This window comes from Tupaia chinensis, unplaced genomic scaffold, assembly GCF_000334495.1.
Source record: "Tupaia chinensis unplaced genomic scaffold, TupChi_1.0 Scaffold000187_1, whole genome shotgun sequence".
In the NCBI taxonomy this organism is placed as follows: domain Eukaryota; kingdom Metazoa; phylum Chordata; class Mammalia; order Scandentia; family Tupaiidae; genus Tupaia; species Tupaia belangeri.
Window position 1 is genome coordinate 335410 of NW_006159662.1, and position 27575 is coordinate 362984.

The following is a 27575-nucleotide window of genomic DNA, read 5'->3' on the forward strand; positions in this document are numbered from 1 at the left end:
CAGAAGTTTTTTTTTTAAATACCAACACTATTATTTCTCTATTTTTACAAATGAGAAAAGTAAGGGGGAAAGTGTTAAATAGATTGTGCAAGATCACATAACTAGTATTTGGCATAATCAGAATTTGAACCTGAGCTTGTCTCCAAAGTGCATATGTAACTGCTATGATATTGTTCTTGGACATTTGCCATGCAGAGAGAATAAGTTCAGATCCCTCTCCCATCTTCTCTGACATATGCTATACATACTTGAGGGCTTTAGTTTCTATAGATGGTATCTAACTATCTATTGATTGACCTCTTTTTCCGTCTCTCTTGGAGACTGGGCAGAGAATATATGTCTTTACTCTTCCCTAGAGTGATAGGTAAAATTTTTCTAGTGTATGTAGCATTGAACATTCCTGAGAAGCTTCTGGATTCTTGCAGGGATATGAATCCCAGTTTCCCAAGTTGTCAGGGACCAAATCCAGATCACAGAGACATTAAACCACCAGAGGTCTGGGCCAAAGTCTGACATATCCTTTGACTTCTGAGTGTCTGACATACTACTCATAGTTTAAGGAAAACTTTAATTTCCCTTTTCATTTCTTTTAAACATTTTTAATTGCCAGAGGGCACATACACTTGTCAGACAGAGACACACGCAGAGAGAGAAAGCACCTCCTCAGTGGGGCATGGTTACATGGCAATCCATTCTTCCCTTCTCCTCCATTTCTCCAACTTGTTGGGATTTGGGGCATAGATATGTGTATGCCCAGAGTGTTGTCAAGCTGCTGGACCTAGGATTTGAACTGTGGTTAACTAAGTGGGATCCAGTTCCCTTAGCCATTAGGCTTTGGGGCTAACCATCCTTTTTCATTTTTAATACCTGGAGAGATAACTTTTTCCATTAGATTTTTTTTTATTATTTTCTTTCCTTTATCTTTCTTCTTCCTTTTTAAAAGTTTGATTGTATATCTGAATTTCTGTTTTGGGATATATTTTACCTAACATTTCAATGTCTTTCTAGCCAGATGTTGGGTGCTTTCTCATCATATTTTAAAAATTTTTTTCTTTGTTATTATTATAATTTATACAGTCAATCGCTATACATCATTTAGATTTTAAAGAGACGTTACCCAGCATGATATACACCTCAGTTCATCACATTTGAGAATACTATAGTCATCCTTATCCATAGATAATAAACCATATCTGTGTCCCAAAAATGTCTTACCTGTTTTTTCCCCCAAATTTCCTTTACTACACTCTTCCCCTCCCACGCTTTCCTTCCATTTTGTCTGTAGTGTCCATGGCAGTTTTTAATGTTTATATGTCCTCCAGACGTTCAGTCTCTACCATAGAGTGTGGACAGTTGGTATATGTTAAGTGAAACCATACAATGTCTCTCTTTCATAGCCTGACTTACTTCACTCAGCAATAGATCTTCCATATTTGTCCACTTTCTATCAAATTCCAGAGCCTTGTTGTTTTCTGCAGCTGAATAGTATTCTATGGAGTATATGTGCCACACTTTTTTAATCCATTTAAATGTTTGTGGACATTTCGGTTGGTTCCATGTCTTAGCAATTGTAAATAGTGTTGTAGTAAATATAGTTGTGCAAGCACTTTTCCAAATGAGTGTTCTCCTGTCCTTTGAGTAGATACCCAAGACTAGAATTGCTGGATCATGTCGTAGTTCTATTAGAGGGTCTTTCAGGAACCTCCATATTGTTCTCCACAGTGGCTGGACCAATTTACATTCCCACCAACAATGTAGGAGTGTTCCCCTTTTACCACATCCCCTCTAGCACTTATTTATTTATTTATTTATTTAATCTTCACCACTTTGGCTGGGGTTAGGTGGTATCTCATTGTGATTTTCATCTGCGTCTCCCTTATGATGAGGGATGTTGATCATTTTTTCATATGCTTTTTGGCTGTTTGTATGTCTTCCTTAGAGTTGTTTATTTAGCTCATTTTCCCAACTTTTAATTGGGTTACTCATTTTCTTCTGGGTAAACTGCTTGAGTTCCGTGCGTATTCTGAGTCCCTTTTCTGAGGCGCAGTTAACAACAATTCTTTCCCATTTCGAGAGTTGTCGATTCACACTACTAATTATGATATCCTTTGTTGTGCAGAAAGTTCTTAATCTGATGCCATCCCACCTGTCTGTTTTGAGGATGATTGCCTGTGCCGCTTTCTCATCATATTAAGTCACCCTTTCTGGGGAAACCTTCACACTTAAATAAGGAAAATACTTTCTCAAAATAAATTAAAATCAGAACAAAGAGGTCTAAAAAGAAAAAGAGAAAGTATACATGTTAAATGATGTTAAGACATGAAACTAGTAAAATATATTTAGTCTAAATAACTACCAATGTTGTACCTACTAATTTTAATACAAATGTAAGAAAGGAAGAGTGAAATTTGTTACTAAAATAGACTATAAAGAGTATCAAACAACTATAATAACAACAGACTCAATTAAAAACCTGAACTATATTTCAGGTGATTTAAAAGAAACTTTAAATTTTTATTCTATTATTAGTACAGAATTTAAAATGTTAATAGTATTTATGACCTTCCCTTCTTTCCTATGAGACCTTTAGAATACTTTTTATTACCTTTGTGTTTGCCAATTTTCAATGTGAAAGACACGTAATAATATTTTGCTGTTGACTATTTTAAAAAATAGACCTAGTTGCCAAGTCGAAAAACAGTGTATATATATATATATATATATATATATATTATTTTTTTGAGAGGTTTTTGCTATAAGGTGTCCAAGCTTGCCAGAAAGACAGAGGAAGACAGAAAGACAGAAAGCAAGAAATCACCCCCTCGGGGGGATGGCCACACCGCAATCCCTTCTCCTCTATTCTCCTCTCAGGATCTTGGGCAGGCATGCATACGCGCCCAGTGTGAGTTTAAGCCACCGGGTCTAGGACTCTAACCATGGTCGACTACATGGGAGTCCTGCGACATAGCCATTATGCTAACTGCTGGTCCCAGAAGAGAGTATATATTGGCTCGTCAGAAAAGTCATAAAGTATTTTTCTATGCAAAAATGTGTCATGACTTTTCCGACCACCTTCTCTCTATATTATAAGCACATAGTCTCATGGTCTTAACTGTTGTTTATAAATTATCCCCCTTTACTCTGGAACATTTCTCACTTTATGATTATTAACATCAGTGGATTGAGAGCCATGTCAAATATTGGGGATTTCTCAATTTATGGACTTTGGTTTTCTGTTTTGTTGTTTACTGTGACAGGTCAAGAAAAGTTTGCAATTCGTTACAGAGAGAGATAGACTATGCAATGAGAATTGAATACATTTAATATTTTTCTGGTCTTCATACATAAAATAATCTGCATTTCTTTTTAGCCTTTGGCAATCCACTTAGTTTGTTCATGTGTCTTATGAAATACTGCATCCACTATGAACAGCGTGTAGAAAGGAATTTGTTCTTAATTCTTTATTTGTTTATCCTGGGAGTTTCTCCAAGGCAGACTATGGATTGCTTAACTTTGTTAGGGAAAAAATTCTGCTCTAGCTTGTTCTGCCTTACTTAGTCTGATTCAGTCAAATATATAATTGGCAGTTGTGTTTAATCATCAGTAGTGAAAAAAATAAATATTTTCATACAAATTTGATTTTTTTGTTAATTATTATTTTTACTCTTGTTCCTTCCTCTATCTTGTCTCATCATATCTGATGGACAAGTTCCGTTTCGCTTGTTAATTTCCCTCCTCTGGAGTTGAAAGGCCAAGTGAACAAACATAGTGTTTGCTTTATTTCCAACCAACCACGGAACAGTTATTTCTCTGCAGAATAATTGGCTTGTAGGAAGAAAGAAGCAGAAAACAAAACGCGTTCATCATGTGCGACGTGGTCTGACAGCGTCCTTTTCAGAAACCAGCCTGAGATAAGAACTGCTAGCAGCTGACTCTTACTTAAAGGATAAATGAAGAAGCAGCAGTAAAGAAGTTGTAGTTGTTGCTTTTCACAAGTAGGGAGCTGTAGTTTGACAGTGTTTCTAGAATACTTTTTCTAATTTTCCAGACAGTAAGTAAAATTCTATTTTGTTATGTTGTGCCAGATATGTGGTAAAAACTGCTAAAATCCATCTGTTTTGCAGATGATTCCAAATACTTAACCATATCTTATATTAAAAACCTGATGACTAAAATTTTCTTTTTACCCAGACAACTTTTATTGTGTACATTATAAAGTAGAATATATATATAAAAATTTTAAAAATAACTTCTATACTAGCTTAAAATAAGCTGAATATTTTGATATGTAAATTTGACACTTTAATTTTCAGTTTACGGAAACTGAAAAAGTTGTTTCTGTTTATTTGCAAATGTTTGGGCAAAATTACTTTCTCATATGATTTATTTCTTTTTCCTTTGATAAAAAGTAATTTTTGTAGTTTGTCTTTTGAGTTATGCAGGGACTTTCGAATTCAGAAAATTAAGAGAAAATTGCTTTATTCTTTCTGTGTCTCCGAATCTAGTTTCAAGTAATTTGAACCTGGATTGTTATCCTATAACCTAACTCTTTTGATTAGAAGTTGTTCAATTCAATTTGAAGGTAAAACTAAAAGAAAATATTTCTTCAATGTTGTAGCTAACCAACATAATTTATTATTTGAATGAATTTTAGTAATAATAATTTTGATGTTAATTTGACCAGCTCTGAGATTTCTATTTAAATGCAAAATGTGAGGAAAGACTATTAATGGGATAAAATTAATTTAATTATTAATATAATTGAATTTTTATTATATGAGGCCAAATATATCAAGTTATCTGTACAGCTTCTGAACTCTTACTATATAGCTCTTGCATTGTAATACTGTTATTGTAAAATTTTGATAGTAGTCACTTTACCTCCCCACAATCACCTACACTCCAAATAGTTTAAACTGAATATATTTGAAATGAAATTTTATAGTCATGGATTATCAAACGACTATTTAAAAATCTATTTTTATAGTTCTTAAAAGTAGTAAATATTTTTCCTAAATATATGATGGCTTTATTACACTTATTTTTTTCTAGTTTGTGTTCCATTATTTGTACTTTCTCAGTGTTTGTTTGAAGAATTGGCTAAATGAATATAAAACATAAAAATGTGTATCAGCAAACCCAAGCACTTCTATACAAGAATTTTCGTAAGAAATGGAGAATGAAAAGAGAAAGCTTGTTGGTATGTTTTAAAGTTTGCTTCATTCACAGTTAGCACTCTCATTTCATTTTCTAATGATTATTTTATGTTAAATATTAATTAGCAGAGCAGATTTTTTAAATTTAAGATTGTCTTTAGTTGCATCCATTGAACCAAGAAACTTACAACTATTCCTGAAGAAAAAATTGTAAGGATTAAAAGTATTACATATATATATATATATTTTTTTTTTTGAGAGGTTTTTGCTATAGGGCACGTGTGCTCACCAAAAAGACAGAGAGAGAAAGAGAGACAAAAAGTGAGAAATCGCCCCCCAGGGGGGATGGCCACATCACAATTCTTTCTCCTCCATTCTCCTCTCAGGCTCTTGGGCACACACACACACGTGCCCCGGCATGAGTTTAAGACACCAGGTCTGGGACTTGAACCGCAGTTGACTATGTGGGAGTACAGCCATTAAGCCAACCGCTGGCCCCATATTACTCATATTTTTAAAAAAGAGAGAGGTGAGAATTTAATTGTATGGTAAAATAAAGCTGTTATCACATGTTATACAATTAGAGAAAGAAATCATAAAAATTTTGCCTAGAAGAAATTGAAAAATTTTCATTTATGTACTTATTTTTAAGGCCATGAATTTTGTACACAAAGATTATTTCCAATTATAACTAAGTAACACCATCATTGGGATCAGGCAGGAAGACCAACTGCATGTGACTAGCCCAAGTCTTGGTGGCTTAACACAACAAAAGTTTATTTTTCATTGTTTTCACAGTCTAAAAAAGGTTGGCAGTAGAAGTAAGGTTGGTTAGATTCATAAAGGACTTTTCTCTACACAGTCATTCAGTGACCCAGGCTTTATCTAGAGACAGTGCCATCTCTTTAGGTCATAGAGACCTTCACTGGATCATCTATATCCTGTCAGAAAATCAGGAAAAGAAGGATGGAGACTTAAGGAATATAGAGAGGGAATTAAAAATTAAATTGTGCCAGGGTCCATAATCAGGACAATCCAGGCCTGGGAGTGGTATATATTATTTCTATCTATGTTCCACTGGCCAGAACTCAGTCTTTTTGTCCTACGTAATTTCCAGAGGTTATAAATATAGTATGGCATTGTGCCAAGGAGGAAGAGATTATTGATCTCAGTGAACCACTAGACTTCTACCACTCAGTTTCTTTTCATCTTCTTTACTTTTCAATACAGAGATATGATAACTGTCAGAAATATTGCTGTTTGCCACCACGAAATCTCATTTGAGATACCCTGCATCTTCTTGACTCTAGAGTTAATTGCCCATGCATATAGAGATTGTTAGTTTCTATATTGGTAACATTATTGTTAGTTTCTGTAGTGCTAAGTTCATGATTTAATGCAAAAGTTCAGTTCTGGTGTTAGAGAACGATACATGAATCTTCTATCTTAGTATTTAACTTCCATTGAGTTCTCTTTGCGCTGAAGATATGGCAAAATATGGCAAAATTCATATTTGTCTTCAATAGTTCTTTGATTTACCTGAGTTCTTTACATGAACACCACCTACATCTGTTATTTTAAAAAATATGTTACAGGAGTGGAGCTTTCCAGTACTTCTAGGACTGTATATGGGTCTGTCTTCATATTTCACAGAAAATGTCCAGCTTTCTGAATTGCCTCCTCTGGATCTCGGAAGGGTAGATAAATTGAATAGGTCTACCATAGTTGTGTACACACCAGTTTCTACTACAACCCAGCAGATAATGAATAAAACAGCACTCGCTCCCATTTTGAAAGGTAGGTGCACTAATTGAAAAAAGAATTACTGATAATTAGTTATACATTTTCAGTAAAATATATACATATTAATTTGAAGATACAGTGATACACTATGTTCATAATTTAAGTATCACAATTCCAATAGAAGCCCACATGTCTACCGGAATATAGCTAACCTCTATATTCATAACTTCATATTTGCAGAACAGTGTGTAGGAGGAATATAGCCATTAATGAATATGTGTCTTTAACATGGAAATACAATGATGAAGACTTATTAGTTCATAAAAGAAACTGAGTCAGGCCAGCCAGTGCCATGGTGGTTAAAGTGGTTGGATACTACATGCCGACTGTACAGTTTAAGTCCTGGACCTGGAAGCTTGAAAAATATGTGGGTGTATATGCCTACTTGCCCAAAAGTTGGAGAAAAGAATGGAAAAGGAATTGCAGCATGGCCATACCTCCTAAGGAGTGCTTTCCCACTTTCTGTCTCTCTCTCCAGCAAGCACACATGATCTCTAAGAAATAAAAATTTTAAAAAAGATAAAGAAAGATACTAGGTCATGGTTATTGAGTAACAGTTTTATAACAATGAAAAGTAAAGATGGATTAGTTGAAGATCATTCTCTTCTGCATGTGGTATAATTTGTGGACATCTTTGAAAGTCTTCATTATAAATAGTCATTACGTAACTGATATTTTAAAAATTGTGTTTCCATCAATGGACAAGTTAGGGATAGTCTGGCTATTTATTCCTTAATCCTAGATAACTAGCAAGTGAAATTTCTGGCTATTAAAAATAGAGTTGCCATGTTATTTTAGTTTCTGCATAAGGCATATGTCACACAAGTTGTCTTTGCTTCAGTAAATATGAAATCTAGGAGCTCCAATAGTAACTGCAACAATTACCTATGATTTTTGTACCCCAATTCTCTTATGCAAATTTATTTATTTATTATGTACCTAAATATCACTTTGATGCTTGTCATTATTAAGAGAAAACGTTCCATTTTCATGCATGTCTTCTGATTCTAGAATCTAAGGTGTTTTAGGACAAGTTTGATTTTAATGGAAATTGATGTTATTTAAATCCAATGAAAAAATATAGCGTGACACAGTTAAAGATCACATTTCATTTTGGTGAAACTCTATAACAATTTCCTTTGTCTATTTTTTACCTTGTAATTCACAGGAAAAAAAGTCATTGGAGTATCAAACGAAGAAAACATGGATGAAATACTTCTATATGAGTTTCCATATGCTGTGGGAGTCATCTTTAATGACGCTTTCTTTTATAAATTAAAATTTATTCAGGGATATTACATTCCATTTTTGGAAAAAGAAGATTTTTCAGGTGACTTTTCATAAAAAATATCCCAGATATATTTTTCATGTTTTCACATAAGGAACAGGTAGGAACAGGTAACAAAGACACTTTGAAAGGCATATGATAAAACAGAGACTAACATTTATTTTTTAGTTTTAGTTTTTGCTACGGGTTGTGTGCATGTTCCAGAGAGAGAGAGAAAGGGAAAGTGAGAAATGACTTCTCCCAGGGGAGATGGCCATGCCACAATCCCTTCTCTTCAAGCCTCCTCTCGGGATTTTGGGCATGCACACACATGTGTCTGGCATGATTTTCATGCCGCCAGGTCTGGGACTCAAACCATATGGAATCTAGTGCCTTAACCTCTATGCTGCCTGCTGGCTTGAGATTAATATCTTATTGCTGAATTTATTCAAAGGTTAATTGTGTATTCCCATACAAGGATAGGCTAGCAGTTAAGGTGGGGGGGCTAGATCCCACATGGCCGAGCATGGTTCAGATCCTGGACCTGGTGGCATGTACTTGTGTATCCAAAATCCCAGTAGGATGATGAAATGGAGGAAATGGAGGACAAGAAATTACAGTGTGACCATGCCCTATTGCAGGTGCTTTCTCTCTTGGGTAAGCCCACATACCCTCTAGTAATTAAAGAAAATTGTATGAGACCAGCACATGTTGTAATGGTTATGTTGTTGAATTCCCACATGACTGACTATGGTTTGAGTCCTAGATCCGGAGGCTTGAAACTCAAGCTAGGCATGTCCGTGTTTGTGCCCCAAATCCCAAGAAGAAAATGGAGGAAAAGGGAATGTGGTGTGGCCAATCCCACTTCCCCCTGGCCAGTGATTTCTCACGTTCTGTCTCTCTGGCGAGTGCAGAGAGACAAAAATCTCTATTAAAAAAAAAAGAAAGAAAGAAAACTGTAGAGTAATCAACAAATGTGTGTTGAGCTTAAAGGTATATGTTTCAAAGAGTGTAGGAGTAATGAAGACTGACAGGTCCCAGTCTTTGGTGAAATTCCAGCTTAGCGGAAAAGACATTCATTGAGCAATTAGTGACAAATGCAAGGAAAATTACTCAGAAAGACTTAGTAAACTGCGGGTTTACAAATGTCCCACCTGGTAAAGTGATGTTTAAACTAAGACCAGAAGAAATGGCAGGTGTGAAATGTATTTCAAATAAAAGAAAGGCAAGTGTGGAGGTCCTGAGGTAAGAAGGGGCATTAGTTAGTAGAGTTGGAAGAAGAAGGGAATAATTGAAATGTGATGAGAGAATGAAGCTGAGCTTTCTCAGCCAGAGTGATGACTAGCCATCGAGGTACTTTTAGCAGGGCAAAGATGTGATCAAGTTACAAGTTATCAAGGGAGATACAGTCCAGAGAATGGAATTCAGAGGTATCAGGGAGAATACAGTGAAACCTACTGATCCAGAGGTGACTTAGACTATAGTGGGAGCTGCTGAGAAGGAGAAAAGCCAAAGGACCAGAGAACCCTTCAGCAAGTAGAATCCATATGACTAGTGAAATTCTTTTCCTTTCATTCACTGTGTGCCTACTATGTGCTCTGCACTATTTTTTTTTGTTTGTTTGTTTTGTTTTGTTTTTGTTTGTTTGTTTTTTGTCCTAGGGGCTGAAATGAACAAAATGGAGAGTCTGATTGCAGGAATCTTTTTAATCAAGGACTGGGAAGTGGGGAAAAAAAAAAAAAAACACATGCTCAGTGAAGCAAAATAAAACTAGGGTTAGAAAATAGAGATGAGTAGAGCTCAAGAGCTAGGGAAGTCCTGTATAACGAGGTTATTTTTCAGAGGAAACCTGAGTGAACAGAAGGAGGGAGCCATGTATACATTCAGATGGAGAGCATTTAAACCCAACAAAAGTTCTAGCACTGGGATGTCTTTGGCATTTTGAGGTAAAACAAAGAGTGCAGTATGGCTGGAGCAATGTATTTGCTTTCATCTTCTTCATATTTTCTAAGATTTGTTTTTTTAATTGTCAGAGAGTGTATGTGCTCACTAGAGGAGGGTGAGCAGGGGGAATCACACATAGGGCATTCTCAAGTTGCAATCCCTTTGCCTCTAGTTTCCCAACCTGTCAGGTTTGGGGATATGCACACACATGCACCTGGCATGTTTTTCAGTCTATCAGAGCTGGGTTTCATACTTCAGTTGACCATATGGAATATGGCTCTCTTAACCACTAGGCAATGGGTCCAGCCCTATTTTCTAAGACTTCCTGAACTTGCTGTGATCTGCATGAATAAAATTGCCTTGTTGGGGGACAACAGGTAGAGTGCTGGTTGGGGTCCTGAACTCCCACATGGCCAACTATGGTTTGAGTCCTGGACCTGACAACTTGCTTTCTTGCTTTCTTTTTCTCTCTGTCTCTCTCTGGTGAATGCATGTGCCCTATAGCAAATTAAAAAATAATAATGATAATAAAAATAGAGTTAAATAAAGTAATGAAAAATTACCTTATTAAGAAACTTCCTTTCTTTGGTTTCTTTTTCTATGTGGTTTAAAGTTCTGACTGGTAGAGTCCCTCTGGATTATTTTCTCTTGGATTCTTTTTCGTATTCTCCAAATCCCCATGTTCCATATTGATTATGTTTTCTTCTGTGCTTTCAGCTCATTGCCAATTTAAATATGGTGATATTATGTGTTCATTGACCAGATACTGGAATAGAGGATTTGTGACTTTACAAACTGCCATTAATGCTGCTATTATAGAAGTAAGTGCTTCATTGAAAAGTTCTAATCATTAATTTAAACCAATTACAGAGACCTCAAGATTTTGATGTAAGATGGCTTAGTCCATTAATGTTGCTATAATAAGATATCTCAAACTGGGTAATTTATAAAGAATAAAAATTTATTTTTCATAGTCCTGGAGGCCAGGAAGTACAAGCTTGAAGTGCTACAGATATAGAGTCCTGTGAAAGATCTTTTCTCATAGATGGCACCATGTGGTGTCCTCACGTGATAGAAGAGCAGAAGGGTAGAAAGGGCATCAGCTGTTTCATTGGAACCCTTTTATAAGGCACCAATCTATTAGTCATTGGGGGTTGGGGAGGAGGTCCTGCGTGACTTAATCACTTTTTTTTTTTTTTGGAGAGATTTTCGCTATAGGGCGCATGCACTCGCCAGACAGACAGAGAGAGACATAGAGACAGAAAGCGAGAAATCACCCCCAGGGGTGATGGTCATGCTGCAATTCCTTCTCCTCCATTCTCCTCTCGGGATCTTGGGCATGCACGCACATGCGCCCGGCATGAGCTTTAAGCCACCGGGTCCGGGACGCGAACCACGGTCGACTACGTGGGAGTCCAGCAACATAGCCATTATGCTAACTGCTGGTTCCCACTTAATCACTTCTCAGATGGCCCCACTTCCCAATACTAGTGCAACAGGGATTAAGTTTCAACATGAATTTGGAGGGGACACATTCAAGCTCAGGTTTTCATATGTTTATATAGTAAATCATGTATTTAGACAAAGAAAAAACTGCTTATTTATTTTTAAACTTTATTTTTATTTTTGCCATAGAATGTGTGTGCTCACCAGAGAAAGACAGAAAGAGGGAAAGTGAGAAATCACCCCCTCCCCCCTGTGGGGATGACCACGCCATCATCCCTTCTTCTCCATTCATCTCTTGGGATTTGGGGCACATATGCACATGCACCTGGTGTGTTTCAACCACCAGGTCTGGGACTCAAACTGCAGTTGGCCATGTGGGAGTCCAGTGCCTTAACCACCACAACACCTGCTGTCCTGTATTTTAAAAAAATTTTATTTATTTAATTTTATTTATTATTATTATTTTTAAAGTTTGCTGTAGGGCACTTGTGCTCACCAGAGAGAGACAGAGAGAGAGAGAGAGAGGGAGAGAGAGAGAGAGAAGAAAAGTGAGACAGCAAGACCACCAAGTCCAGGACTTGAACTGTGGACGGCCATGCGGGAGTCCAGTACCTTAACCACCACACCACCTGCTGGCCCTGGCCCCTATTTTTAAACTTTTAATTTCTAAGTGGTTAGAAGAAAGTTGAAAAACAAATGTAAGGGAAAGCCTGTTTTCCTTTCGTTCAGCATGTTCTAATGGTACACCTCATACAAGTACAGTAAAATATTTCAGTCTGGAAGTTGACATTAATCCAACACACAGCACTTATTCCGATTTACCAGTTTCTGACTTTAAATCATGTTTAAGTAATGTTTGTCAAATAATGTTTGTCTAAATAAGGTTTGTTGGTCAAAACTCTTCTTTAGATCACAACAAATCACTCTGTGATGGAGAAGTTAATGTCAGTTACTGCCACAAATATGAAGACGTTACCTTTTCTTTCTAAAGCACGTTTTCAAAATGAGATGTTTATTTTATACAGCATGCTGTATTTCTCTTCATTTATATATTTTTTATCACTCAATGTTACAAAAGAGAGAAAACAGTATAAAGATTTTATGAAAATGATGGGCCTACAGGATTCAGCATTCTGGTGAGTGACTAATTCAAGTAGTACAAATTAATAAAGAGAGCAATTAAGCTGTGAAAAATATTGTTTCAGAACATCATAATGTAAATTTCATCTATTGATTACTTGCTTTATTTAGTCTTCTTTCTCCCCCATTTTCTATTCAACATGATGACTATCCTTTGCTGAGCAGTTTTTCTGTGCTACTCATATCTTAAGCTAACCTTGTGATAGAGGTACTATTACCCAGTTAGTGAACAAGGAAAATTATGGTCAAAGAGAAGAGATTCGTCCAATGTCAGACAGGTGGTATTCTGGAGCTGGGGCTCTGACCCATGTGGTCTGATGGCAGCTCTCCTGCGTGGTCTGCCCACAATTACCAGGTGATTTCTCCTGGCTTACTGCTGTTCAAGTGGCTGGCCTTTTCATACTCAGGCTCTTGGTCATATATTTTCTGAGCAACTAAATACTGTACATCGGAGTTAAAAGAGGTAACCTACATAATGTGCCCAGGACATACAATTGATCAGCTAGAATTCAAAAAACGTTTAATGGCTCTCTATTAAGTGTCAAATTCTCATTCCTGTAACATTCTTTTTTAGAGAGTTTTTTTGATGCCACAATCCACCTACAGCTTTACCGAGCCCCAGATCCATGGATGCATGTGTGCTCTGTAACATTCAGGGAGGTCTCCGGGTAACAACCCCAAACTTCCCACTGGGCACACAGAGCATTCTGTTTTGCTGCCACACTACATTTAAGCTCCCATATATTGATAGTTATATCTTGCCCTATATCACAAATAATGTAAGGTGCATTTGACTTATGTATGTGGGTACATATAGTTACACACCGCATATCAGGAGACCACATCTACAACAGTGGTCCCCTAAAGAGCAGATAGGCTATATCATCTAGGTTTATGTAAACACACTCTACGCTGGTCACACAATGAGGAAAGTGACCCATGACTATATATACATATGCACACACACATGTACGTCTGTATCTATGTATCTACTTGTATCATATTAGAAACAAATAATTGAGGAGTAGAAACACAGGCATATCAAAATAATAAACAGGTAAGATTAGCTGATAGAAATGCAAATCATACTAGCACTAGTCTCCCAAGAGGCCAAAAAAGAAATGTTTGTAATGCTATCACTGACAAATCAATAATATCTAGAAAACAGAAAAAAATCATCTGTTTATTTTATACCAAAAGAAATGTAGCATTTTTTTGTATTTGGTCCTGGAAGATATTTCTCTGTATACTTCCCATATCGACAAAATACTTTTATAGATGTGAAACTACCTGGAATGGATGAGGAATTATTTCTTCAATAGTCTTTTTAAGCCACCTGTTCCCTGAAATGCAATTATGGTCTATAAAATATTTACATTTTTATAAATGTGTTTTATTAACAGAACAAATTTTAATCCTAATGTATATGTATTATAAAATATAAAAAGAGGAACTGAAGCCTTTAAAAAAGAGAAAGGGGAATAGATTTTACAGTGGTACTTTGGGAAATACAAAGGGACGGACATAGAGTCACCCACTGAGTCTATTAGGAGTGAAAAGAGAGGGAGTCCCATAACAGGGGTTGTCAGCCCAGGGCAAGTCCCTGCAGTAATCTGATATCAGAGAGGCACAAAAAACATCAGGAAGGTATTGGACATTTGAATGTGTATTCATTCTCAAGATAAGTGATCTTTAGTATGCATGCAACCTAATACTTTGCAAAGTGAATTGATATATATCCCTTAAAACTAGGAAGTTCTGGTGGAGTGCATGAGCCTTATAGCAAAAAAAAAAAAAAAAAAAAAAAATCTAAAAAAACAAAAACCAAAAACTAGGAAGAAAAAAGATTCTGAAATGTTTCTGCTAACTGTAGCTTGTCTATTGGAAATACATTTTATGGCATTTTTTTCTAATATAATAAGTGTAAAATATAATCAGTATTATTCTTTAAGTACAATGTCCGGATTGCTTTTTTTTTTATTGTCATAATCTTTTATTATGTATCAAATTGTCTTCAATATAAGTTACAACCTGATTAAACTTGATAGACATTTTTATCTATTTAAAAACAAAAATATTCTCTTTATGTCATAAAACTTATAGAAAAAAAAAAAAAAAAAAAAAAAAATCTAAAAAAACAAAAACCAAAAACTAGGAAGAAAAAAGATTCTGAAATGTTTCTGCTAACTGTAGCTTGTCTATTGGAAATACATTTTATGGCATTTTTTTCTAATATAATAAGTGTAAAATATAATCAGTATTATTCTTTAAGTACAATGTCCGGATTGCTTTTTTTTTTATTGTCATAATCTTTTATTATGTATCAAATTGTCTTCAATATAAGTTACAACCTGATTAAACTTGATAGACATTTTTATCTATTTAAAAACAAAAATATTCTCTTTATGTACAATATGTCTAGAGCCTAGCAAATATAGTACCTTTCATGGCAGGATTTCTGCTTAACATAACAAGCAAAAATAAACAACCAAATAAAATATATAAACTAAAACAAACCAACCCCCCCATTCAACTACAAATATCAATGTTGAGTGAAGCATTAAAAAGACAAACATAAGGTAACTTTATTCTGGTTTAGAAATGTGGAATGAATACTAAAGTTAATGGCAAAAAAGAGGGCTTTTATAGGTTTATTAGCATCTCCTCCCCACCCCACCCTGTAACTGGTTCCTTCTTAATTTCTTTCGTTTATAATTCTGCCCTGTGGTTTTCCGGTTCCTACCTAAAGTAGTTCCCCTCTACTCTCAGGAATTGTGTTCTGCAGAATGCGGTGTACTTTTCCAAAATGCTGACACCTCTAACACAGGCTGAATTATGGTAACTGTGAAATTCAAAAGGAAGTTAAATTCAGCGTGAACATGTTATAGAGAGAAATATGGACACAAGGTCCTGGTTTTAATACTGTTGCGATAGCCCTCAACTGTCGAATTCTTGTTTAACCAGGCAATTTAGGAAGAGGAAAGAGCTCTGGACAGAGTCTGCTGCTTCCTCAGAGCATTGTTACTGATTCTTTGTGTGACCTTGGATAAATCCGTTAACTAATAGTAGGGATTCCAATTTTCATATCTGTAAAATGAGAAGATTAGACTAAAACACTCCATAGGCTTGTTAGAGCCAAGATTAAATATTTTTTTCTTAATAACCACTTCATAAAAATGTGAACACTAGCACATCTAAAGTAAAAGTGTGAAAATCTAAAGGTGTTCTTCAATTTATGACAGTTGAATAAAGAAACTATGAGCAGGAATAGGAAGGATAGAATAGGTTTAATGAAGTTATGAAATTTCAATTTTCTATTACCAAGGGGAGTGGAGGTATTGCCTACTGAGATCCTCAAGAATGGTTAGATTATCATCTGCCCACGATGCTTGCAGAATTCCTTATGAGTGATCAATAACCAAGTTTCCCTCCAATTCTTCAGTAAGGATGGTTTGGTAATATCTAATAAAGCTGAAGACAAAATTCTCAGAGACATTCTTGTACATTTCCCCAGAAAAGACAAGTACAAGCATGTTCTTGGTGATACTGTAATAGAAAAACCAAAATGAACAACCTAACATACACATGGGCAGAACATTGAGATGTATTCATACAATGAAATATTCTCCGGCAGTATTTGATATTGTTAATGTTGATGATAGAGGCAATTTGCAGAATAAAACATGTGGTATGATACATTTTGTACACCGTTCCTATTATTTATAAATGCATGCAAACAGAGCTGAAGTCAAACCAGTAGACACCAGCATGGGCATGCCCGTTTATAGCCACTTAGTGGTGTGGCATCCCCTTCCATTGGTTAGTGCCCGTACCCATGTTCATATGTTCAGTATCTATCATACCTGTATGCATTTATGGTAAAAGCAGTCATATGCATGGGAATTATAGAATTATTAGGAAAGTGCTTACAAAAGTGGTTACCTTTGGGAAAGGAAGGAGGAGAATCATGATCAGGAAAGGGATGCACAGGGGACTTCTGCCATATTATTAATATTATAGTTATTAATTCAGGTGGCAGGTACAGGGTAACCTTCACATTACACATGTGCCCTGACTTACAATGTGGTTATGTCCTGATAAACCCACTGTAGAGCTGAAAAATCCTAAATTGAACTATCTTAAGATAAGTGCTGCTCTGTATTTTTCCAATGCCTTTGTTAATTTAATTTAATTTTATTATTTTAGAGAATTTTATTTTACTATAGGGCACTATATGTGTTTACCAGAGAGAGACAGAGAATGAGAAGTCACCTTCCAGGGAGGATGGCCACACAACAATTCCCTCTCCTCTATTTTCTCCTCAAGATTATGGACACACATATACCTATACCCAGAGAGTTTCCAGTCTCAGGTCTGGGACTTGAACTACGGTTGGCCATGTGGAAGTCCAGTGATGTAACCATTGCAGCATCTGCTGGTTCCCACGTTTATAGATTTTAAATATTTCATAATAAAGTTGGAATAATTCAAATATCTTTTTGTCTTTGTTTAGGCTCTCCTGGGGTTTAATCTATGCTGGCTTCATCTTCATTATTTCCATATTCATTACAATTATCATCATGTCCACTCAAATCATAGTCATGACTGGCTTCATGGTTATATTTACACTCTTTTTCTTATATGGCCTATCTCTGGTAAGAGCATACATTTATTATCACTTTCTCTGCTTTATCTCTTAGCTATATGGCGCAAATACTGATTCCCCAGTAGGTCACTATAATCATTTCTGTGTCTGTATGTTTGCTTGAAAGTCTCTATGGATGTGAGAAAATGTTGTGACCAAAATAAAATTGGACCTCTTTTGCGTAAAGGTTAGTGAAATGATCTATCAAGATGAAATGAATGAAATGATGCATGAATTAATGCATCAAAAAGAATTAATGAAATAATGCACCCAAAAGAAAAAAAATGAGCTCTAAAAATATCAAAGACTTTTCTAGTTGATTATTGAAGATGTTATTTAGGGACAGATCCACCTTTTTTCCCCTGAGTCCCTTACCACATGGTAGCCCCCTCAATATCTCTTCTAATATTCTACTTTTCCCTGACTTCCCCTTTCACTCTCCTTTTCCTTCCATGAACAAGAGCCTCTAATTTCTTCCACCTTCCAGGATGCTTTCTGTGGAAATTTTGTGGACATTCTCTCTTGGTACATGAACTTAGCTTTCTTCATGTTTCTCAAGTCTATATTTCTCCGTTGTCCTTGGTTCTTTGTCTAACTTCCCCTGACTATTTCTTCAGCCACAATAGCCCAACATTTGAGAAGGCAAATAGAACTCCTTTTTTTTTTTTAAAGAGAGAGATATTTTTGCTATAGGGTGTGTTGCTATAGGGTGTGTGTACTTGCTGTAGAGACAGAGAGAAACAGAGAGGCAGAAAGCAAAAAATATCCTCCTCTCCCCCCTGGAGAAGGCCATGCCACATCCCTTCTCCTCAATTCTCCTCTCGGGACTTTGGGCACACATACCTGCCTGGGTGAGTTTTAAGCTGCTGGGTCTGGGACTTGAGCCATTGTGACCTACCTGTGAGTCCAGCGACGTAACCATTACGCCATCTGCTGGTCCCTATGGCTCCTCATTGAAAAGGGGTTGAGGGTCAGGCAGGTGGCTTGATTAACAGTGCTGGACTCCCACATGAACGTTGGAGTTCTGGACCTAGTGGCTTGTTTTCTCACTTTCCCTCTCATTCTGTCCCTCTCTGGTCAAATTTAAATAAATAAATAATACATAACAGATAAAGTTCGATAAAATAATTCTTAAAAAAATAAAAAGGAGTTAAGAGAAGGACAGAATCATTATTAGACTTTAATATTTTTATCACTTTCTCTCACTGATAAATATGTTATAATAAAATATTTTCATTTTTACATTGCTGTTGGTTATTCTCTGTGAACTAAATGTATTTCCGTAACAGCTAAATGTCCTCTCTGTCTTGCAGATAGCTTTAACATTCCTGATGAGTGTCTTGCTAAAGAAAGCTGGCCTCACCAATTTGGTTGTGTTTCTCCTTATCTTCTTTTGGGGGTGCATGGGATTTACTGCATTTTATAAACAACTTCCTTCATCTCTGGAGTGGATTTTGAGTATTTGCAGCCCCTTTGCCTTTACTGCTGGAATGACTCAGGTAAGAGCATAGTCCATGGATTTTAAACTTTTTAAAAATATATTTATTTAATTATATTTATCATCATTATTATTATTTTAAAATTTGCTATAGGGCATGTGTGTTCACCAGAGAGGGAGACAGAGAAAGACAGAAAGAAGAAAAGTGAGAAAGCAAGCTGCCTGGGGACCAGCAGTTAGCATAATGGCTAGTTGCTGGTTTCCCATGTAGTCGACCGTGGTTCGAGTCCCGGGCCCAGCAGCTTAAACTCATGCAGGGCGCATGTGCGTGCATGCTCAAGATCTCAAGGGGAGTGGAGGAGAAGGGATTGTGGCGTGACCACTCCCCTGGGGGGTGATTCCTCACTTTCTGTCTCTCTGTCTCTCTCTGATTTTCTGGCACACACACACTCCCTATAGCAAAATCCTCTACCTCAAAAATAAAAAGCAAGCTGCCTGGTCCAGGACTTAAACCATGGTCAGCCATGTGAGAGTCCAGCATTCCAGCTACCATGCCACTTGATGGCTCAATCTTTATTAAACTTTTCAAAGAATTGGTATTCCATGACCTTTCGTAATCCACACTATCTCAAATTTTTATTCTAAGCAATTATTTTGCTTTAAAGGTAAATCTGAAAATATTATTACATTGTAGAAAAATTGTCATCTCACACAAAACAAATGAAAAAGTTCTAGATTTTTCACCTCTCAAATATATTCTTGTTCTGAAGTTATTTCCTTCTAGTTTTAAAAAGAAATACAAATATTTCCATTTATTTTCACTTTACCTAATGGAAGCATTTTGTTGGTTTGTTAATATTTGTTGTGTAAACCTATTTTTAAAAATCTTATTATTTATTTATTTATTTAAAATTCTGACTCACATGTGAAACACTTTCAAACCATACATATACAATTTAACAAGTAATAATTTTTCCTGCCTCACCTCTTAAGTCATAACTTCTAGTACAATATTGAATAGAACTGCAGGCAAAGGAAAAGCTTTCAACATTTTGCTATTAAGCATGTTGGTATTGGTCTTTTTCTGTGTAAAATCTTTTTTTTTTTTTTAATTGTCATACGGGGTATACCTGCACCAGAGAGAAGGTCATGCTGCAATCCCTTCTCTTCCATTTCGCCCTCCTGTGGGGATTCTGGGCATGTACACAGACACACGCCTGGCATATTTTCATGCTACCAGGGCTAGAATGCTAACCACAGCCAGTTGAGATTTGGCTCCCTTAACTGCTAAGGGCTGGCCCATGTGGTGTTGGTCTTTTTGCAATTAATTTATCAGATTAAGGAAATTTCTTAAATTCTTAGTTTGTGAAGAGATTTTCCTTATTGTTATTTCACAGTATTTTCTTTTTAAATCTGTTTTACATTGAATTTTATTAAGAGATTTTCAAATGATGGGCCCGTCTTACATTCTTAGGGCAAAACATTGATTTTGTCATAAAACTGTAATAATTTCAACATAGATTGAGAAGTTGTATGATGCGTAGGATGAGGAACTATACCTGGAAGCTGGACTTTCCGTGTTCTACTTTCAACTTTGCCATGCTGACCATGTGCTTTTGACTTTGGTTGGTGAAGCTAGCCCATGTCGCTTTGCCTCAGTTTCATTATATACATGAATGTAGATGGAAGTAATGTGGCCACCTCATGAGGTTATGACAAAGGTTAAATGAGACCATACAAATGATGCTGAAGTTAACACTGGAAGAATACACAGATGGTAATAGTTGAAATGTGTTCTAAAAATAATTTTAAAAAGTTTTTTAAAGCACCTAAAACAATGCCTAGAACAAGGTAGACATTATTGTGTGGAAAAATTATAAATATAAATACTGATTTGAAGTAATAACTAGAAAAGGAGGTAAATTCTCTTATCATTATTCTAATTATCATTATCCAAATTCAAAGAATTTCTCACAAGTTTCCCAAAATTTGTATTTCATTTATTGAATATATATATTTCAATATTATAATGACCTTATGAAAATAAGCAAATGATTTATAAATTCTTATTCTTAGGACATGTTTTTTTTAAAAATCAATGTTTCCTTCTAAAATGTATTTGATCACTATAAATTAGAAATATTTTTGACCAATTGCTTTATTTATTTATTTATTTATTTGACTAATACATGGTAAGACTTTCTTGAGACAGTGAGCCAACCAATAATTCTTGCTGCTATGCCAAATTATTTACTTATCTATTTTAAGCATTTATTATTTCTGTTTGAATCTTAGATTATCCATCTGGATTTTAACTTAAGTGGTGTAACTTTTCCTGACCCTTCAGGAAACTCATATATTATGATAGCAACTTTTTTTATGTTGGCGTTTGATGGTCTTATCTACTTGGTACTAGCATTATACTTTGACAAACTCTTACCCTGTAAGTAATACTGGATTTTTCTCTGACCTCTGTAATTACTTATTACATTAAATATTTTATTTAAGATTATATATTTAAAACTTAAGGATAAATATTTCTCATCTCCGTTAAAGAAGTTCTTTATTTCTATTTCATGGTTTTCATAGTCTAGAGAAATTTTATTTAAATTTTCTTTCTGACTTTATTATGTTGTAATTACAAAGTAATAATTATAATACATATTATAATTATATAGTACTTAAATAATGTTATTTTTTCAAGGAACCCTGAAAGTGTTTTGAAAGAGTGATACCTATATCTCGTGTTTGTATCAGAACAAACTGAAATAAATTAGTTTTTATAGTTTGGCTAGTGCAGGATCATTCATTATACCGTGAAAATGCTTCCTAATAAATATTTACTCAGCATCATTCTCAGAATTTTTAATATATTATTTGTATTTATAGGCATATATTAATTACCCAGTTAGTTAGATTTCCTTTTTAAAGTTTATTCTTCCACAAGAGTGAAGGAGGGAGGGAGGGAGAGAGAGACAGAAAAGCATTCTCAACAGCATCTCACACCATGATTTCCTCACCTGCCCTCCACAGCCTTCCCAGTAGACAAGGTCATGGCATATACACACCCAGGGTCTATGGGTCATCTGGAGGACCAAATTCACAATCTTCTGTAAGGATCCCACATCACTTGAGCAGTGCATTTCCACTATGCCACCAAGCAGCCCATGCCCAATTAGATTTTCCATATCTTGCGAGCAACCAAACATTTCACATCAGCCCAGAATTTCTTCACGCATGTTAGAATGACTTATTTTCCTCGCACAATCTTCTTATTCATCATTTTATTTTAAACATGCCTTCCACTTTGACTATATCTGTCTTTCATGTTTCCAGGTATTTACTTGTGAGTCTTCCTGTCTTTTTATTATCTCTGGTTTATATTTTGAGATGTTTAATATCAAATCCTACTTTTTTTAATCCAAAATGATACTGCTATATATTTATTCTTAACAAATATAATTTATCCATGTATTTTTCTTTAATTCATGTACTTTTACGTGAATATGTAAATTTCTATATTTGGTTCAATTGTATTGCTGTGGTCAAAATGGTTTTCACAAACATGGTACAATTATTTTTATGTGCCATATTAAAGTTTCATGGTTTTCTAAATATTTGGTTTAATTAATTCTTCTAAATACCTTTTAGAACAAATTTTATTTAAACTTTTGTCTAATACAATGTCAAAGTAATATCAAATGGTTAACTTTCATGATGTTATTTCCTTTGACTTTTTACTGTTTACTTCATTATCAAGATTTTTCCCTCAAGAATAAGAAGTTAGAAGGGAAAGAATTTCCCTATTATGGTAAAAAATTCAGGATATTCTGTACTATTCTGAATAAAGCTTTTCTGCTCATTTTATTAGTATTGCTGATCTGCTATCTTATTGCCTCTTGATTAATTAGATGGAGGTGAGTGCCATTATTCTCCAGAATTTTGCTTGAATTCATCATCTTGTTTCAAACATGAAAGGACTGATAATCAGGTCACTGAGAAAGAAATAGATTCTGAGCATCTCCCTGAGGATTGTTTCGAACCTGTAGCTCCTGAATTCCAAGGAAAAGAGGCCATCAGGTAATCACACTTAAAGTTATAGTAAGGTATCAGTGCAAGACTAAAGAATTATTAACCAATTAGCAGCAGGGTGAACTGGAGACGGAATATTGAAGGAGATGAAGTTTATTTTTATCATTATCACTTTGAACCATTTCACTGCTATCACTACCAGTTTCTCCTAATTGCTGCTTCAAAGGAAAGTTCTCTTCATCATCTACGTGTAATGTTACTTTGTCATGCTGCATCTTGTTTCTCTCCCTGTTTCACTACTTTTTTTGAGATTTATTTATGTTATTCATGATAGAGAGTACATGTATGCATGTAGAAGAGAAAAGAACCTTTGGCAGGGTTTCATCCACTGAGATCTGCTTGCCCCAGCCCTCTTGCTTGTCAGAATTTTGGCATATGCTCTGTGTGTTTTCATGGTAACCCAGGAATCTGAACCTGTGGTCAGTCATGTGGCATCCAGCCCTCCTGTTCAGTAAGCCACCAACGAGCAGTGCGACCAGGCAGGGCCTTACCCTACTTCCATCTCTTGTTCTCCACTTCTTTTTTATATTTGCCTTTTCACTTGCTGAGCCCCTTCTCCCATAATTTCATCTGACTTATATGGTACAGTAAAAGAAGTAAGAAATTTTGACATCAGAAATTCTTAGGTCCTAATGCCACACTTAGTCATTTGATGTGTAATCTTGAAAAAGCAAGTACATTTTTCTGAGTCTTAGTATTCTGTACTAAGATTCAATGGAACAAAAGTGGCATCTACATGCCAGCGAGTTGTTCGAGATATGGCATATGGAGTCATACGAAGAACACTTAAAATATCTAAACTCTCAGATCAGCCTTGTAATTCTGACTCTCTGGGTGTGGGATTATACCCAAGTATTAATGAATTTTAAGTCCTATAGATTATTTTTCTACGAAGTTTGCAACCAAGTTAAGAAATTGGAGTTTTAAATATTAACTCTATTTCTCAGATGTTCATGTAATGCTTACTATGTGCCATGCACACACTTGATTCTCACAAAAAGCTTATGAGGCAGGTACTTTTATTTTCCACACTTTATAAATGAGAAAAGTTGTTAGAGAACAACAGAAACGCCATGCTTCTAGAACACCATGGATCCATAAACTCTGAATGAGTAAATAAATACATGCTCAGGGAATGTGGCCTTCCTGTTTGCAAACTACAGGAGTCCCTGAAACCTGCCTTCCTTCTTGCAAACCACAGGAGGCCACTAGATAGGTGTATCATCTGATAAATGTATTTTTCCAGATTCCAAGGTGTTCTGTCCAGCCTTTGGTGTCATTTAGTCTTACCCCCCTAATTTATACTGAAACCAACCTATTCTGGAAATCCCTTTATTTTTCTGATTCTCTGAAAAATAACTTTCTCTAAAAAATAACTTTCCTTCCTTCTTTGCCCTAGTAAATCCAGGGGATGAGAGAGGTTTAGTGTGCTCATACTTGGTTTGACCTCTCCCTCTGGACTCACATCTCTGGGTCTCAAGTAGTTATTCCACACATGCATCAGGTGACTCTCTGCTGGTCAGAAGAGCTACAAAAAGTGACTTGCTGAAAGTTTCACTATTTTAGAGTTAAATTTTACAAGCAATAGTCAATTGGTTGAATGGGCGATAAGTATAAGTAAGAATCAGAAAAGAGACTATTTGAATGTCCGTGCTGCCAAGTAAAATCCAGAATGGTGAAGGAATGGGTTTAAGTGGCAATGTATGAGGTTCATTCTGGTTATGCATTTTTAGGGCAGTTAATTCTCAAACTTGGCTTCACATTAGACTCATTTGCAAAATGTAAAAAGTATCTCAAGTTTCATCTTCACCCTTGATTACTTAAGTAACTCAAATGTGAGTCTTTGAGAGTGGTTCCAGGTATCTGCTCTCTTTGGGATTCCAATTGCAATATGCATTCAAGTTTGATAATCACTGATTTAGAGCATTATATGTACGAGAGAGAGAGGGAGAGAGAAATATGAAGCAATCTAGTAAACCACTAGACATGGTTTCCTCAAGCAAAAGAATGGGGCAAGACTTGGTTGGTGTTGAAACCATGAGTTAGAATGAAGTACCACATTGAGAGAGTCTAACATGAGAGGCTGTGTAATATACACGCAGAACCCTGTGGAATACCAAGATGATGTGTTGGGTTAAAGGTGAGGAGCTTCTTAGGAAACAGAGAAAGAAAATTTCAGAAAATAGAAAGCAAAGTGGAAAGTTCACACTTTCACCAAGAAGAAAGTCATCACTAATGATTCAGAATCCAATAAGTAAGAATGGAACAGTAAGTGTTGCTTTTGGTAATTGGGAAGTCACTAATGATTTTAGTATGAAGAGGTTTGCTAGAGTGGAGGGTTCAGGAATCAGAGTACAACAAGGAGGAAATGAGAAGTGAAGTGATGGCAGATTTACAGTTTGTTTTGAGACTTTTGTAAGATAAGGAGAAGCAAGAAATCCTATTATATCTAAAGGTGAGTTAGAATTCAAAAAGAAGCAGTTAGAGAGGAAATCATAAAAGGCACAGGAGAAAGAGGGTCTGACAAATGAACAAGAGTTGGATGCAATGGGAAACCAGGATTAAGGATTGTGAGTAAATGAAATGATCTTGATTAAGGGGAAAGAACACCAAATATTCCAAGACTAGAGAAAGTGAGGGTATTTACAAAGTATTCTATTATAAGCAAAATAATAAATGATAGTTTAACTGCAGCTTTCTAGAAAGACTTGTATTTTCAATCTCAGGAATAATAGTAAATAAAAAAATAAATGTTAGTCTTTTTGAATAGACTGGTTATGCTATTCCTCATTTCACTTAAAGTAGTTGACCATATCTACTATTATAAGTAGGCTTATTCATAATCTGTGGTATTTTTGCTTCCATGTTGGCCAATTAAGCACCTCTTTTTTTAATTTCAGAATCAGAAATATTAAAAAAGAATATAAAGGAAAGTCTGGAAAGGTGGAAGCATTGAAAGGTAAAGAACACATTTTATGCTTTTACTGACTTATTATAAAAAGTACACAAAAATTTAATATGAAAAATTTGAAAATAGGGGTAAAAAAATGAGAAAAGAATGCAATCTAACTATCACCTGGACATTAATTATGATGAAGAATTTGATGTAAAATCCTTTCAGATAGTTCATAGATCTATTAATTTACAAAAATGAGATCATAAAATATACAACTTTACCTTGCTTTTTAAAGATATATCTACTATAAGTAATATTTTCTACCTGTAGTAGAAAGAAAGAATACCAAGGCTTGGAAGTCTGATCATTTTTTTTAATACTGGTCAAGGAATTTATGTAGTTTATATGTAGTGGTGAAGTTTACTAAAACAAGATGAGTAAAACCATTGCCCATGAATGAAATTTTATATCAATATGTTATGACAACATAGTTTACAACTTTGAATAAACAAATATATTTGGATACTAATGTTATAAAAAATAGTTTTCGTTAACAAACATTTAAGTAATTATCAAAGTTGCCAAGTGTATTTTATAGATGACAACTTGCTTTTATTAAAATAATGCCTTTAGGAGAAATAGAAATGATTTTTATAAGCAATGAAAGTCTTAAAAGCTAAAAAAGAAGGTTCATAAATGCTCTTTAAGGTTGAAAATTCTGTGTCATTTTATTTTCTAATAAGTGTAGCTTCCCTTAACTCAATCTTATTTATCTTTTTTATTTATTTATTTTTTGAGAGGTTTTTGCTTGCCAGCAAGACAAGAGAGATAGAGAGTCAGAAAGCAAGAAATCACCCTCCGGGGGGATGGTCACACCACAATCCCTTCTCCTCCATTCTCCTCTTGGGATCTTGGTCACACATGCACATGCACCTGGTGTGAGTTTAAGCCACCAAGTCCTGGACTCTAACTGTGGTCATGGTCGACTATATGGGAGTCCAGCAACGTAGCTATCTGCTGGTCCCAATCTTCTTTATCCTTTTGAGATTAGGTCTTCACTATTAGAATTTAATGTACATATGCAAGAAAGTTTACTCTCCCCCTAGTTTTTTTTCTTTTCCTTTTTTTTTTTTGACCAGTAATGACTATTTTAATTTTCTATTAAACATTCTTCCAAAAGCATTATTAACCCCACATCTCACTGAGTTATAAAAACATTAGCATTAGAAAAACTAGGAAGGTAAATGTGGATAATTGATTAAATTTACATGAAAAGGGAAAATCCTAACAAAGGACCGGAGCGCTTTATAAATTAGTTAATATGATTATAATCTGAAAACTAAGCAGCTCAAAGCAAACTTTACTTTTAATGACAGCATTGGATGACTCTAATATACTAGTTTTTCAAGAACACACGTTTTTATAAACATTTTTATTTTAAAAACAGGTCTGCGTTTAGCTACAGATTTTTTCCCCAAGCTCTGATCGTTATTTCTTTTTTGGGGATTCAATAAGGAAATACCATTTCTGAGGCATGAAATATAAAAGTTTTAGTTTCTTTTATAAAAAAAAAACACCCCAGTACAGAGTTTAAGAAATAGTAATGAGAAATCGATCAAGGTGGTTAGGTGCAATACTACTGGCCCTCCACTAGTATTCTATTTCTTTTCTAATTCTTCCAAGGGAAACTCCCAAATTGAATCCTCAGCAGAATAATCTTAAATATACTTTATAAGCAAAATGAGAGC

General features: G+C 35.2%; 1 protein-coding gene across 1 annotated transcript in view; it reads left to right on the forward strand.

Moving 5' to 3' along the window:
• The first annotated feature begins 3781 nt into the window (after nucleotides 1-3781).
• Nucleotides 3782-27575, forward strand: part of LOC102484856 (ATP-binding cassette sub-family A member 6) — a 74779-nt gene continuing 50985 nt past the window's right edge. Inside the window, exons 1-11 of the mRNA XM_006146737.3 lie at nucleotides 3782-4051; nucleotides 5053-5200; nucleotides 6752-6953; nucleotides 8128-8289; nucleotides 10888-10991; nucleotides 12526-12752; nucleotides 17270-17411; nucleotides 18715-18900; nucleotides 21135-21282; nucleotides 22751-22919; nucleotides 25832-25890. Coding sequence (XP_006146799.1) covers nucleotides 5105-5200; nucleotides 6752-6953; nucleotides 8128-8289; nucleotides 10888-10991; nucleotides 12526-12752; nucleotides 17270-17411; nucleotides 18715-18900; nucleotides 21135-21282; nucleotides 22751-22919; nucleotides 25832-25890 — 1495 coding nt within the window. The 5' untranslated portion in view covers nucleotides 3782-4051; nucleotides 5053-5104. The remainder of the gene's footprint in view (nucleotides 4052-5052; nucleotides 5201-6751; nucleotides 6954-8127; nucleotides 8290-10887; nucleotides 10992-12525; nucleotides 12753-17269; nucleotides 17412-18714; nucleotides 18901-21134; nucleotides 21283-22750; nucleotides 22920-25831; nucleotides 25891-27575) is intronic.